We start from the raw sequence: 12,536 nt of genomic DNA on the forward strand, positions 1-12,536 counted from the left end.
TGACTGACAAGAATGTTCAAACCTATTCCCCTGATTAGAACACTATTCCCCCGAGTCAGTCTCAGCAGAGAAGGGTAACACAGACTCCAACACAAACGATTTAGAGACACCTGTGTCTCTCAGGATCTTAACCGGCACTAGAGCCTTACTCCCTTAACATAGACACAAAACCCTCCGTAATGAAAGGTAAATAGTCTGATCCAATATGGACTTTCACATCACCTTGGGCACGAGACAATATGTCAGGAGTGAACTGATGTGGAACAGGCACAGCCAACGCCATAGGCTTAGATTTAACGTAAGCACACATACTGAATTTACCCCCAGCCCTGCGAACAGGACATCCGTTTTTCCAATGACCTGAACCTTGACAGTAGTGACACTATTGACCAAAGTCAAATTTACCACGGGAGTCAGGCTCAACCCTAGTTGAATGAAACTCTGCCCGTGAACCAAAGTATCTCGGTGAACGAGGCCCAAATCTCTCCAAACGCCCCCACTCACTCCAAATACGGGGCTCTGCAAAGACACTTTTGTGAGTCAAAACATACTCGTTCGCCAAAACCGCAGCGGTAGTCTTTTACTTTCCGTTCGTTAATGTACGTGGCTATATGATCAGGGATTGTGTCCTTAAATTGCTCTAGCATAATCAGATCACACAGCCCTTGGAAAGTCATAACTGCAGAGGTGGAACACCAGAGATTAAACTGTGGAGATAACTCTCGCGCAAACTCAACATGAGTCTGTTTATTATCCCTTTTTAAAGGTTGAAATCGTTGGCGGTAAGCCTCAGGGACCAATTCATAAATCTGTAACACAGCCATTTTAACCTTATCATAACTTACACTGTCAGCTACACCAAGAGCTGAATATGCTTCCTGCGCTTCACCAGTCAACACACACTGCAACATTAAAGTGGGGTCAGAATCAGGCCAACTCCTCAAATAACAAAAATAATGTCTCAGGGTCCTTCTCATTAAATTTAGGCAAAAACTGTAAGTTCCCAACGATATCAAATGTGTCCGGGGCACGACCAAAATAGGAACGACCCCTAGGTAAATCTGGGTCACCTTCCCAGAGCAAACTCTCCCCTGAGACCTTACCTTCCCTAACCAGCTCTAGCTGCTCTTGTTGCAGCTTGATTTTAGCACGCTCCAAATCCTGTTTAAATTCCAATTCCTTTACATATTTTTCAAGGTCATACTCTAGCTGTAACAGAAGCAGCTCTTTCTGCTGTTCAAAAAGAAGACTACTAGGACTAACAGATGGAGCGGCCATTGTAACGTTACGGGGAGACGGCAAGTCCTCAGCAGAGGCTGCCCCAGTGGTAACTTCAAGAATACCACTCTCCATCAAATTGGCCTTTAATATTAACCGAATAGAATCTTTTAGACGTTTATCACTAATTTCAACCTTGTAGTGTTCAGCAATCTTCAACAGCTGTTCTTAAGTACATCATTCTAACAGTTCCTCTGATGGAAAGCCATAGTCAAATGTAAAAAAAAATATAATATCCATCATCTCGCTCTTCCCCTCTGCTGAACACACCAGACCACAAGAGAAGTGACAATCACACTGGGCACCACAGAAGAGAGATGAGATGTATATGGAGCTTCCCCAAAACCTACAATAACTCAACCCTAGTCTTCGTGCAGATTTGCGGTGGGTAATTACGCACTGTAGCCCGCTGGCAAGGAAATAAACCACCTAGCATGCTGGCAGATTCCCCGAAGCCACGGATGTGCCCCCGAGACAACTGCTCAGTCCACAGACACAAAAATAAAACAAAATAACCATGCCCAACGTATTTCAAAATGAAACACGTCGCTAAGCCTAACAGGAGAAAAAGGCTACAGCTCCGGGTAGCGAGTATCACTACCCTATCCAAATCTCCCGCTGAGGTACACAGCCGATTGTACTCACCTCAGACCGATGTCCCAACAGTGAGCAGAGCAAGAGTTTCCAGGCTGGACAGGGGCCTGGAAACTAACCAATGTACTCACTCCAACGCAGCACACAAACTATCCACCGTAGTGGCAAGCTAACCAAAAACAAACAACCAGTACTGGGCACCAAACTCAAAAACGAACAAAAGATGCAAACAAAGCACCTACAGAATTTAACATTAACTCCACGTTTTCTCCCAAACACAACACACATACTAGTAAGCCAAACGACACTAGTATTAGCCAAAATGTCTAGGAACCAACCTTATTAACCTGGATGAGCCCCCACTTGTCACGAACTGGCTCAAAGTTCGTAACAAAAGGGAGACAACGTGGAGACAAGGAATAACAAAATATATTGATTAAATAAAGTAAACTAAAATACTATTAACAATAGTGTGTGTAATCAGTAATGTAAGTGAGTGTTTTGCATGCATAAATGTGATAAAGCGGGTGTTGAAAGGTGCCAAAGCAAAACAACCAAAAGGCCACAAAATCTAGAAAGGTGTCTGCATGGAGAGAGTCTCCCCCAACGAATGGGGAAGAGGTGCATTTTTCCTGGGACACACCCGAGCCCAGGTGTGTCCCATTTCTCTGAGGTCCCTCCATGCTCCGCCCACCGACATCCTATTAAGGAAAACAACAGCAAAGAGAAAGAATTCGCCAGACAGAGTGGGAGGGTCGTCACACTGATCGCGTCGGTATGTTCAATACAAATTTCAACATTTCTACACACACAGCCCTGATTGGCAGGTAGGATCAACTAGACTCTAGTCTAGAGCCTACCCCGCTTACCCCTTCAAAGTAGGAGGATACATAATGCAAATAAATGATTGGTTATTTGTCAGAATAATCAGATCAGATTGTGATGTCATGCTGGTGCCAAAAACCACCTAAACATGCTGAAATTCAAATACAAAAAGCTCTTACACTAGTAAAATGGCATTATCATAGGTAATTTCAACCTCATAGTGGTGAAATATCATTAAGAAAACAGGAAAATCGTGTTATTGACTGCACTGTCCCTTTAACAAAGTTGACATGGGTTCTCTTGTTTGGTATTGAAGAATCCACATTTCTATGTCATCAGCTTTAGAAATCGAGCTGTGGTTCTTATACTTCTAAAAATTCTATTGACCATAAAATACAGAAATATTGTGGTCATAGAGATGTTATGAGAGTGTACGCTGGTCTTAAAAATGTAATTAAAATGTATCAGCTCAAAAAGCACAACCAATCTATTAAACGTATAGCCATCGGTTTTGGTATATGTAGGAGAGGCATGTGGAAGAAAAAAATAATAGTATAATAGTAATAAGTAAAGATTCCATACAATTGTGTGTGTCCTTGCTGTTGCAAGTACACTAATAACAAAGAGAGGGGGAAACATTTCTCACTACCAGAAAATAATGGGCAAAAAGCAGCGAGCACCAAGCTCTGATGCCTATTCAAAGGAAACATTTTAATTTCCTCCACAAAGACACCCCAGCTGTGTTACAAGCCGAAGACTAGCTCCCTGAGGTCATGTCTCCTTTTAGTGGGACTCTGGTACTTGAGCTGAAGGCCTTGTTGGTGAGAGAGTACAGTTAATAGATTTTCTTTCTTCCCTGAGCTGTTGTTGTACAAAACTATTATGGATTTAGAAAAATTCTTGCTGGGGCTCTTTTGTGCCTGGGGTCTATGGTAAAAGGAGAATACAAAAACAGACTCTGCCTAAAACCTGGCCTTCAAGCAGAAATGCAATTTCACCAGCTCCCCATCTGACAGCAGCAGTCCATTTTCACCGCAACAATGGCCGCCTGTTTTCTCTCCCAGCCGGTGTGGAACAATCAGGTGGGAAGAAAGGTAACAGGTAATGTAGAGGTAAAGGGGAAGGGATGTTGGCGCCCAGCAGTGTTCACCCTCTGTGACCCCTCAACACTGGACCCCTGCCACCCCCACAGACTCAAAGGTCCTGATCAAAAAACAAAGGATCAGGGACATAGACATGCGCGATGCATCAGTCACAGGTTTTGTCTATTCCGCTGAGTGAGTAGATGGGTGACAGGAAATTATCTAGAGAGAACACCATGTTTCTTGAAAAGGAATGCCCAGCTCTGCCATCACAACCAGAGTGAAAGTAATTTATGAGGGAACAATATGGAATTTCAGTTCTGTGTAGTCCTGTACGCTTTGTTAAGGCAAGTGAGAGGAGGACTGGAGAATCTAATTGGATACTGGTATGTTCAAACCGCAGTGCCCTTGAAGCTGGGGAAATAATACTGGAGGTACAGCACCATTCTGTGATTTCTAAGACACAGGAAGAGACTTGTAAAGCCCAACACATACTCAGATACCAAAAAAATACATAATGTACCTATTCACACATTCTATACAATTCTAAACAAATCAAAATTGATTTGTCACATACACGTGTTTAGCAGATGTTATTGTGGGTATAGTGAAATGCTTGTCAATTGAAGGAATTTGTGTGTGTGTGTGTGTCCAGTCATTGAGTGTGTTCATCCCTGGGAATGCGCTGCAGCTGTTAATCTCTTTGGAGTCGTCGTTGTTGGACCCTGGCTCCCACAAGCATGCCCCACAGGCCATTCCCAGAGGTGCTGAGACATGCAGCGTTGGACAGGGGGCACAGTGAGGTGGGAGGGACTGTGGGAGATGGGGGGGGGGGGCTCAGCTCAGTGGCCGGACCCCACACAGCTGCTCTCGTTCTTCAGGGAACCCAGCCGGGGAGCGTCGCTCAAGCGAATAATGCCACTAATGAGTGTGGCCATGCGGCACAGGCGGGGAACTGGAGCGTCACTCCCGCACCACTACAGCCTGCCTGACTGACTGTGGTGGACCAGCCTAAGCTTGGACATGAACATGGGGCAGGCGGGAGGAAGAGCAGCAGAGCTAGGAGGCTCAGGACAGGCAGGAGACATCCATAGGGCAGCTCAGTAGGTAGTCTTTAGGCCAGGGAACTTTAATAAACAGGGCATCACAAGGAATGTGAATCTACCATATGGGAGATGGGGGCGGGGGTCTAGGAGAATGTGGTGGGCTGGGTGAGGGTGGCTCAGCTGGCTGGGATAAGGTGGAATTGGCTTGGTCTGTACAGTTTGGGATACGCATGGCTAGGCTACAAAACCACTTTTGTGAAGAGGTAGAATCGTGAAACAGTCATGGCGAGTGCAGAAAAGACGGAATACAGAAATTTCCAAGGAAATGAATCCTGTACAAGCCCCTTCAGAAAAGAATTTACCAAATTGCGTATTACATATCATTTCAATAGGAGAAAAAGCTGTACAATGAATCAACTTCACAAGTTTTCAGTTGTTGCCACCTGTGTGGCCTCCAAACAGCAGCTTTTCATTTCAGTGATGTCAGCAGTTATGCCATACTGTGGCCCTGACCAACATGAATGGGGAGGTCATCACAGCTTTCGTCAACTTAAAAACACACCTCAGTGCATATTTTAATGCAGAAATGTGCTGTAACAAAGCTTTGAACATTCTTGAACCTGATGCAAGACATATTTGCACAGTAATATACCTCTGTTATTACATGCAACATTCTCAGAGGATTTATTGACCTACACGGAACATGATGGTTAACAATAGGGATGTAATGACTCACCAATAAACATTTGAACCGGGGACTGATGCATAAGATATGAGTGCATCTGTTGCAGTACAAACCGATCCAAATTACGCATGCATCGGTCAGAAAACCCATTAAAATGTTAAGAATCGCCTTCACTAATGATGTGTTTTACTCAATATTGTTTTATAACAAAAAAAATGTAAACAATTAAAAAAATCTGTTGAGTCCTCTCCTTCAGTTCAGTAGCCTATCGAACTTGTATGCATGTAAGTGCATAGAACTGTCAGATAACAACTGTGCACACAGTGCTGTTTTAGTTGAGTGACAACCAATGTAAATTGTTAGAGGTCATTGTTACCAAAAGCGCTGTAGACAATTGTACTGCATGTTTTACCGGAGTTGTGTAGCCTACGGGAGTGGAAGCAGCAACTCCGATCAAACTGCTGATTGGGGTTTTCAATCATTCAGACTTGATTTAGATTGTTCAGGTTCATCATAAGAAATAGTTTTGCTTTAAAGTGTCAGTGTATATGGTCATTTTTACATGAACAGCGTAACTTCATAAAGGACAGCAATCATTTCGCATTCATTGGTCAGAGCTTAAATTCCAAACGGTCTAAACCAGGGTTCCTCAACTGGCCCCCCAAATTAATTATGAATATTTTTTTCATATATATATATATATATCTTTTTATTTTTTTATCTCGCACCCGAGACGCAAAACCTCCCAAATGCAATGTCCCAAGAAGGAATTTAGCCAACCTAAATAATGAAAAAGTTCAATTTGAACCGAATTCATGAGGAGAGAATGCAGGAGACAGTCAACTAATAAAGCAGGCAGCGGAACATTTTGTTGTGCTGCTGAAACGTAAAACTGCAACCGCAGTGCAATCAATAGAAGGTGAACAGCGCCTGGTGCTGAAAATATTGCTAACTTGCATAACAAGTGTTGCACAGCAACATACAGAGAAAAACTACACCAGTCGAGTAATTCATTTAAATAATCATCTTCATTTTAATTTGACTTCACAAACAACAAGGGGGCTTAATTGGAGTCTATTTCTTCCGAGCCTATGCCTATGTAAAATAACAACTGGCTGAGGTAGGCTTAGACTATGACGCTTAACAGCATCTTTCACAACAACAACAAAAATATGGCCTAACAGGACAAAAATTTAGCATAAATAAAAACAATAATTTAAAGAAAGAAAGGCAACGTCTGAATGTCTGTATCGGGATAGCCTGTTCCCGTAACGACAGAACAAACAGAAAATACTGTCGGCTTGAGACCTAAATATGCCTGGATAAGCACTCACGATAATGTTAGTATTTACTAAATACAGTCATATAGGCCACTAAGCTACTTACTCAATCGGGAAAAGTATTTTCCCTCGGTCACGATCTTGTGGATGTCGGGTGAGATGGATGTGATTTTAACCTCGATTGACTTATGTGAAAGCCGGTTCCCTGTCGTGAGTCTATATTGCGTACATAGAGGAAAATGAGTACTATTACAGGTGTAAGTCGATCCAAACACATAAAATGCAAGTTTCTTTATTGTGCAGTATTTCTCTAAGCATCCCACCCAAAACACACAAGGACTCAGCACTCCTGAGTGCATCCCTGATTTGGCTCGATGTCTGGAATTCAATCAGCTCAGTTTGAATTGAGGCCTCATCCAGCGAGAGTATGGTTTTCTTAGCAAGGGAGGAGAAGTCTCCACCTGGGCGGACTGTGAAAGGATCACGTACTAACGCAATGATATCTTTGGGCTTGCTGTAGACTTCAAATCTGGTAGAGAAGTTGTCCCTCAGGTGCTTGATGAAATCTTCCACCACCTCTGTGACAATACCAAGCAGGACTAATTTACTTTGAAGGCATACAGACTCGACTAAGGGCGTTTCATATTAGATAAGGCAAGATATTTAGAGGACAAAAAGGACATGGTGTGGATGTCGGGTAAGAGTGCAGTCGTTTCTTCAGTGTGCTGAAATGCAGCAGCCTTCCAGATAACAAGTCCAAATCGAACAACTCAAACTTTGAAGTAAAGGCCCCAGTTATGGGGCTCCCTTCAGCAGCAGAAATGAATTCTAATAGAAATGTGTTGATGCACTAAAATGTATTGCATTGAATCGCTTCACATTAATTTGCAACCCTAATCAAACCGAATCGTTTCTAACTAAAACGCATCGTTCCTGTATCATATCGGAGCCCATGCAGTTAGATGCGTATCAAATCTTTCATGAAAGAAGTGATGCACTTCCTTAGTTAACAATGTTATGGGCCACAGCTGCAAAGAAAAAGGTGTCTAGATTTTGGAATCCAAAAAGCCTTGGCCACCAGGGGGAGGTGGTGTGTTGCAATCAACTCCACATCTTCAGGTGAACATCAATGGAGTTACAGGCACCAATGTAAGTTTGTAGAAGAGAAGAGTCTCCACAGAGGGTTTCTGCATTCAGTAATAACCTGTATCTCTATGTATTAGCACATATTGTAAAAACCAATAGTAATTGCACTCAAAATACATGGATGTGAAAGGAAGCTGAAGTGGCTTCTTGGAAATCTAGGCTCTAGCCTAGAAGATAAAATGCTTTTTTTAAATAGCGGCTCTCATTTATTAAACTCTTCATTCAGTCCAGCGCCTTTGTCAAAGCCAAGAAACATCAATTCAATTTAAAAAGAAGTGGGAGTTGTAGCAGCACCTTGTGCGGTATAGCAGTTTTACCCACCCCTTTTCATTTCAGGTGGTAGCCTGCTGTTCTCTTAGTCTACAAATAAATATACCTAAAATTGATCACCTTTCATTGAGTGGCTGGCAACCCGTGGCCTTGTCAGGTGTGTTGAATGTGTTACCTGAGGCTGCCTTGACAGAGTGCTTTTGTAGGAAGTCCAGGGTCTGGGCCAAAGCCTTCTTATTGCAGTGAGTGGAGAGCTCTTCATTACATTCAAAACACCTGTGAACGAATTGGAGAGAGAGAGCAGCAAACAAAGCCATCAGCTTACTGATACGGAATTGTCATTCCTTTGAGGTGGTGTGAATAACTACTGCTCACAACATTTACTGGAGATCTTCTGAGGCAAAACGTAAATATTCAAATAACTTTTCAGTTCAAGATCCTCTGCCTACAATGAACACAAAGGGACAGGAATAGTGCTACATCAGCCTATTTGGAACGGCAGAATGGCTGTAAAAAATGTGTTGTCCTGTTATAATCTGTATGTTCCATGTATTGCTGTAGGGTCCTCACCAGGCCTTCCAGGTGCCGAGGCTGATGGTGATGCAATGGGACTCAGGGTGGAGGGTTTGGTGGTGCTTGGTGGAGTGCTGGCTCTCTGACTGGCTACAGCCCTGTGAAAGGGGTAAAGATCCGTGGATCACCATTTCTTAGATAGGCTACAACCATCCATACACCACCATCCATACACTTTGCCGGTTAGATTGTTACAAATGAAACAAACTGGGTTTCATTTCTGAATCACATGTCAAGTGCAGCAATTCATACATCAAAATACTGACAAAACCTTCATCCTCCCACCTTAGTTAAAAGCGTTCAAAGTCCAAGCTCACCTGGAAGCCGCACTTGAGGCATACGAGGATGTCGTGGCCACTGGCTGGCTCTCCATCTATCATAGTCCTTTCCCTCAGGCAATCTGAACACATTGACCACATGCTCGAGGTCACTGCCTTCTTGACTGAGTTCAGGTCTACCGCCTTGCTGACATGCTGGCAGGTCAGCCCTGAGGAGCACAAAGTCACATTGATTTTGCTCGCTAACCCAGCATCTACAAATCCCTTAATGACCATGATTTACAATAGATGTCAAATAAAGGCATAATCTGAACTACACGAATCCCCTGCCATAGAATGAATCAGACATGATTGGACTAGCCATTACTAGAGCAGAACATGCGGAAGGCTTATTGGGTCAATGAAACTTATTTAGGCAGCCTATAAAGAAACATATGGTTTTTTTCATCACAACAGGGAGCATGAGCTTCCCATGATCTTACCGCTAACTTCGTCCGACGACTCCTCATCTCGAGGCTTCCTCGGCTTGTTAGTCCGCTTAGTCATGTCGGCAGCTTTCAAGGAGAAGGGATCCTTTAGCCGCATCTGTAGCTGTAGATTTGAGAAACATAGGAATATCAATACTACTCTGGGTTTTAAGCAGTGCCCAAAACCGACCGGGCCAAGAGAAAACATTGAAGGCAAATCTAAGAGCTTTGCTGCATGATTTAGTATAGGGCTGGGCAACTCTAATCAATTCAGTGACCTTGTGGTTAGAGTGTCCGCCTGAGATTGGAGGGTTGGGATTTCGATCCCTGACCGAGTCATACCAAAGCCAGTAAAAATGGGACCCAGTGTGTCTCTGTTTGGCACCCCGCATTAAGTAGATAGATTGGGGGTAAGGACCTGCGATAGACTAGCGTCATGTCCAGGGGATATACTTGTTCAACAACCTGCCTCAAGCTACAGAAACAGGATATCTATTCTAACTTGTGCAAGGTTACTTACTTACTGTGCATCTCTGGCATTGATGGGCTGCTGTATGTGCAGGCTTTCGTTTCAGCCCAGCCCCAACACACCACCAGATTCAAAGAATCACATAATCATGGTCTTGAATTGCCACCAAAATTAGAATTAGTTTAATCTAGTGTGGGTAAAAGCTGTAAAGTGGCCAGACTGATGATGCCTGGTCTCCAGCGTGAACTAACACACAATAATCTAAACGACAATAGCTTAAATCTGTTTTGTTCTGTAAAGAAAATCTGTTTTGTTCTGTAAAATCTGTTTTGTTCTGTACATCATCAACATGATGTAAAAGCATATGACACAGCTCTATTTTGTAGAAGGCCATAGCTACAAAAACAGAAAACAATACGTTTAATTAGGTTTCCAAATCTATTTTAACTGGGTTACACTTAATATAACAATATAAAACCAAGTCAAGCCACGGTGACGTTTAGCTAACGCAGTGCATGACAAGTTAACTAACGTGACAGGTAGCTACTAGTACTGTCAAATTGGTCGCCATATAGACTGTAACGTTAGCTGACCAAGTTAACTTGGGAGTTCGTGGTTTTTAAAGCTTTTTACTACTAGCTACTTAGCTGGCATGCCACAATGCCTATGAAGATTTTAAAAATATTATGTTGCTAACATGAAACAACTCACCTCTTTGATTTTTCCCTTAAACTGGCCAATGAGCTAGCAGGTTAGCTAGCTAGCTAATATGTCAACACACTGTAGCGTCGTAGCTTATTTCAAACGATTAATAACTTTATTGTAGGTCATACACGACAAGAAACTCGAATGGAGTCCATATAATACTTGTAGCTAGTGTCCAAAACGCAAAATACAGTTTCAGTTATAATCTTGACTTTCTAAAACTGTCGGGAACATCAAAAGCTAGCATCTGAACCCACAAAAAGTCACATGGTCAAATTGCTGAAGTCAACATGTGACGCAATACGGTGGCTCGTTCAGGTTAAACACAGCTAGCAGGAAAGGCGAAGTTGTGATGGAAGGAAAGTAAATTATAGAGCTATATTCTTAAGAAAATATGTATGATCAGCGTATGCTTGTGTAAACATACTACATATTTGATTTGAGAAGTGCGCGTTTCTGTCTTTTGCACACGTGCAATGTTGCGCATGTTAGTCAGAAGTACGGTACTTGATTGTTTTGCAGTTGAACACTTTCTGGAATTGAACGATTTTGCATCTGAAGAGCTACATTTAGCTAAACCTAACCCTAACCATTTTCCTAACCGTATCCTCATTATCCTAACCTGCCACGTTAATTATCATAACCAGCTACGTTCATTCTCATAACCTGCTACATAACCTGTTATGTAAAAAAAAATGTTTTACCAGGTAGGGAGGTTGAGAACAAGTTCTCATTTACAACGGCGAGCTGGCCAAGATAAAGCAAAGCAGTGCGACACAAACACATGGAATAAAAACACAATAGAAAAGTATATATACAGTGTGTGCAAAATGAAGTAAGATTGGGGAGGTAAGGGAGTAAATAGGCCACAGTGGCGAAATAATTACAATTTAACACTGAGTTATAGATGTGCAGAAGATGAATGTGCAAGTAGAGATACTGGGGTGCAAAGGAGAAGAAGAAAAAAACAATATGAGTTAGTTGGGTGACTTCGCTGAAGTCAAGGATTGGTAGGATAGTCAGTTTTATTGAGGGTATGTTTGGCAGCATGAGTGAAGGATGCTTTGTTGCAAAATAGGAAGCTAAATGTGAGTCTGGAAGGAGAGTTTACAGTCTATCCAGACACCTAGGTATTTGTAGTTGTCCACATATTCTAAATCAGAACCATCCATAGTAGTGATGCTAGACGGGCAGGCAGGTACAGGCAGCGATCGGTTGAAGAGCATGCATTTAGTTTTACTTGCATTTAAGAGAAGTTGGAGGCCACGGAAGGAGAGTTGTATGGCATTGAAGCTCGTCTGGAGGTTTGTTAACACAGTGTTCAAAGAAGGGCCAGAAGTATACAGAATGGTGTTGTCTGCTTAGAGGTGGATAAGAGAATCGCCAGCAACAAGAGTTATTCCAAAATTAATTACAGTTTAAAATGTTCAACAAGTAAAAATTCAGTCCAACATTGATTCAAAATTCAAAATAATCAACAATTCAAACTATAAGTAATCAATTAAAATTAATCAAACCAAATGGTCATCCAATCAAACAAAAGTAAAGAAGGAATCATTAAATAAAAAAAGGAATGAGAAAAATCAGTCAGTCAATTCAGTCAGTCAGTCAATTCAGTCAGTCAGTCAATTCAGTCCACAATGTGTCTTTGGGGAGGGGAAGGGTTGAGCTGGCAATTGCTGGATGAAGGTGACAGTTCTGGTTGGTCAGTGCTGTGTCCAGGGTTGGTGCTGGGCCTGGGACCAGGAAAACCTGGGTTGGTGTTGGGGCCAGGTTAGAAATTGTGGTCGTAACAGGGCTGGAAAACCAGGTGTTGGTGCTTGGACTGTGGGCCTCTG

General features: G+C 42.5%; 1 protein-coding gene across 2 annotated transcripts in view; it reads right to left on the bottom strand.

Moving 5' to 3' along the window:
* The window catches only part of LOC109902216 (ubiquitin carboxyl-terminal hydrolase 45-like), a 40,084-nt gene extending 29,050 nt beyond the window's left edge, over window positions 1–11,034 (bottom strand). Inside the window, exons 1-5 of one of the 2 annotated variants that reach the window (XM_020498379.2) lie at window positions 10,705–11,034; window positions 9,540–9,648; window positions 9,097–9,266; window positions 8,777–8,877; window positions 8,382–8,482 (exon numbers count right to left, since the gene is read on the bottom strand). In XM_020498379.2, coding sequence (XP_020353968.1) covers window positions 8,382–8,482; window positions 8,777–8,877; window positions 9,097–9,266; window positions 9,540–9,642 — 475 coding nt within the window. In that variant the 5' untranslated portion in view covers window positions 9,643–9,648; window positions 10,705–11,034. The remainder of the gene's footprint in view (window positions 1–8,381; window positions 8,483–8,776; window positions 8,878–9,096; window positions 9,267–9,539; window positions 9,649–10,704) is intronic. The other variant, XM_020498380.2, reaches the window with a different exon arrangement.
* Between the last annotated feature and the right edge of the window lie 1,502 nt (window positions 11,035–12,536).

The sequence above is a fragment of the Oncorhynchus kisutch genome, linkage group LG13, assembly GCF_002021735.2.
Source record: "Oncorhynchus kisutch isolate 150728-3 linkage group LG13, Okis_V2, whole genome shotgun sequence".
In the NCBI taxonomy this organism is placed as follows: domain Eukaryota; kingdom Metazoa; phylum Chordata; class Actinopteri; order Salmoniformes; family Salmonidae; genus Oncorhynchus; species Oncorhynchus kisutch.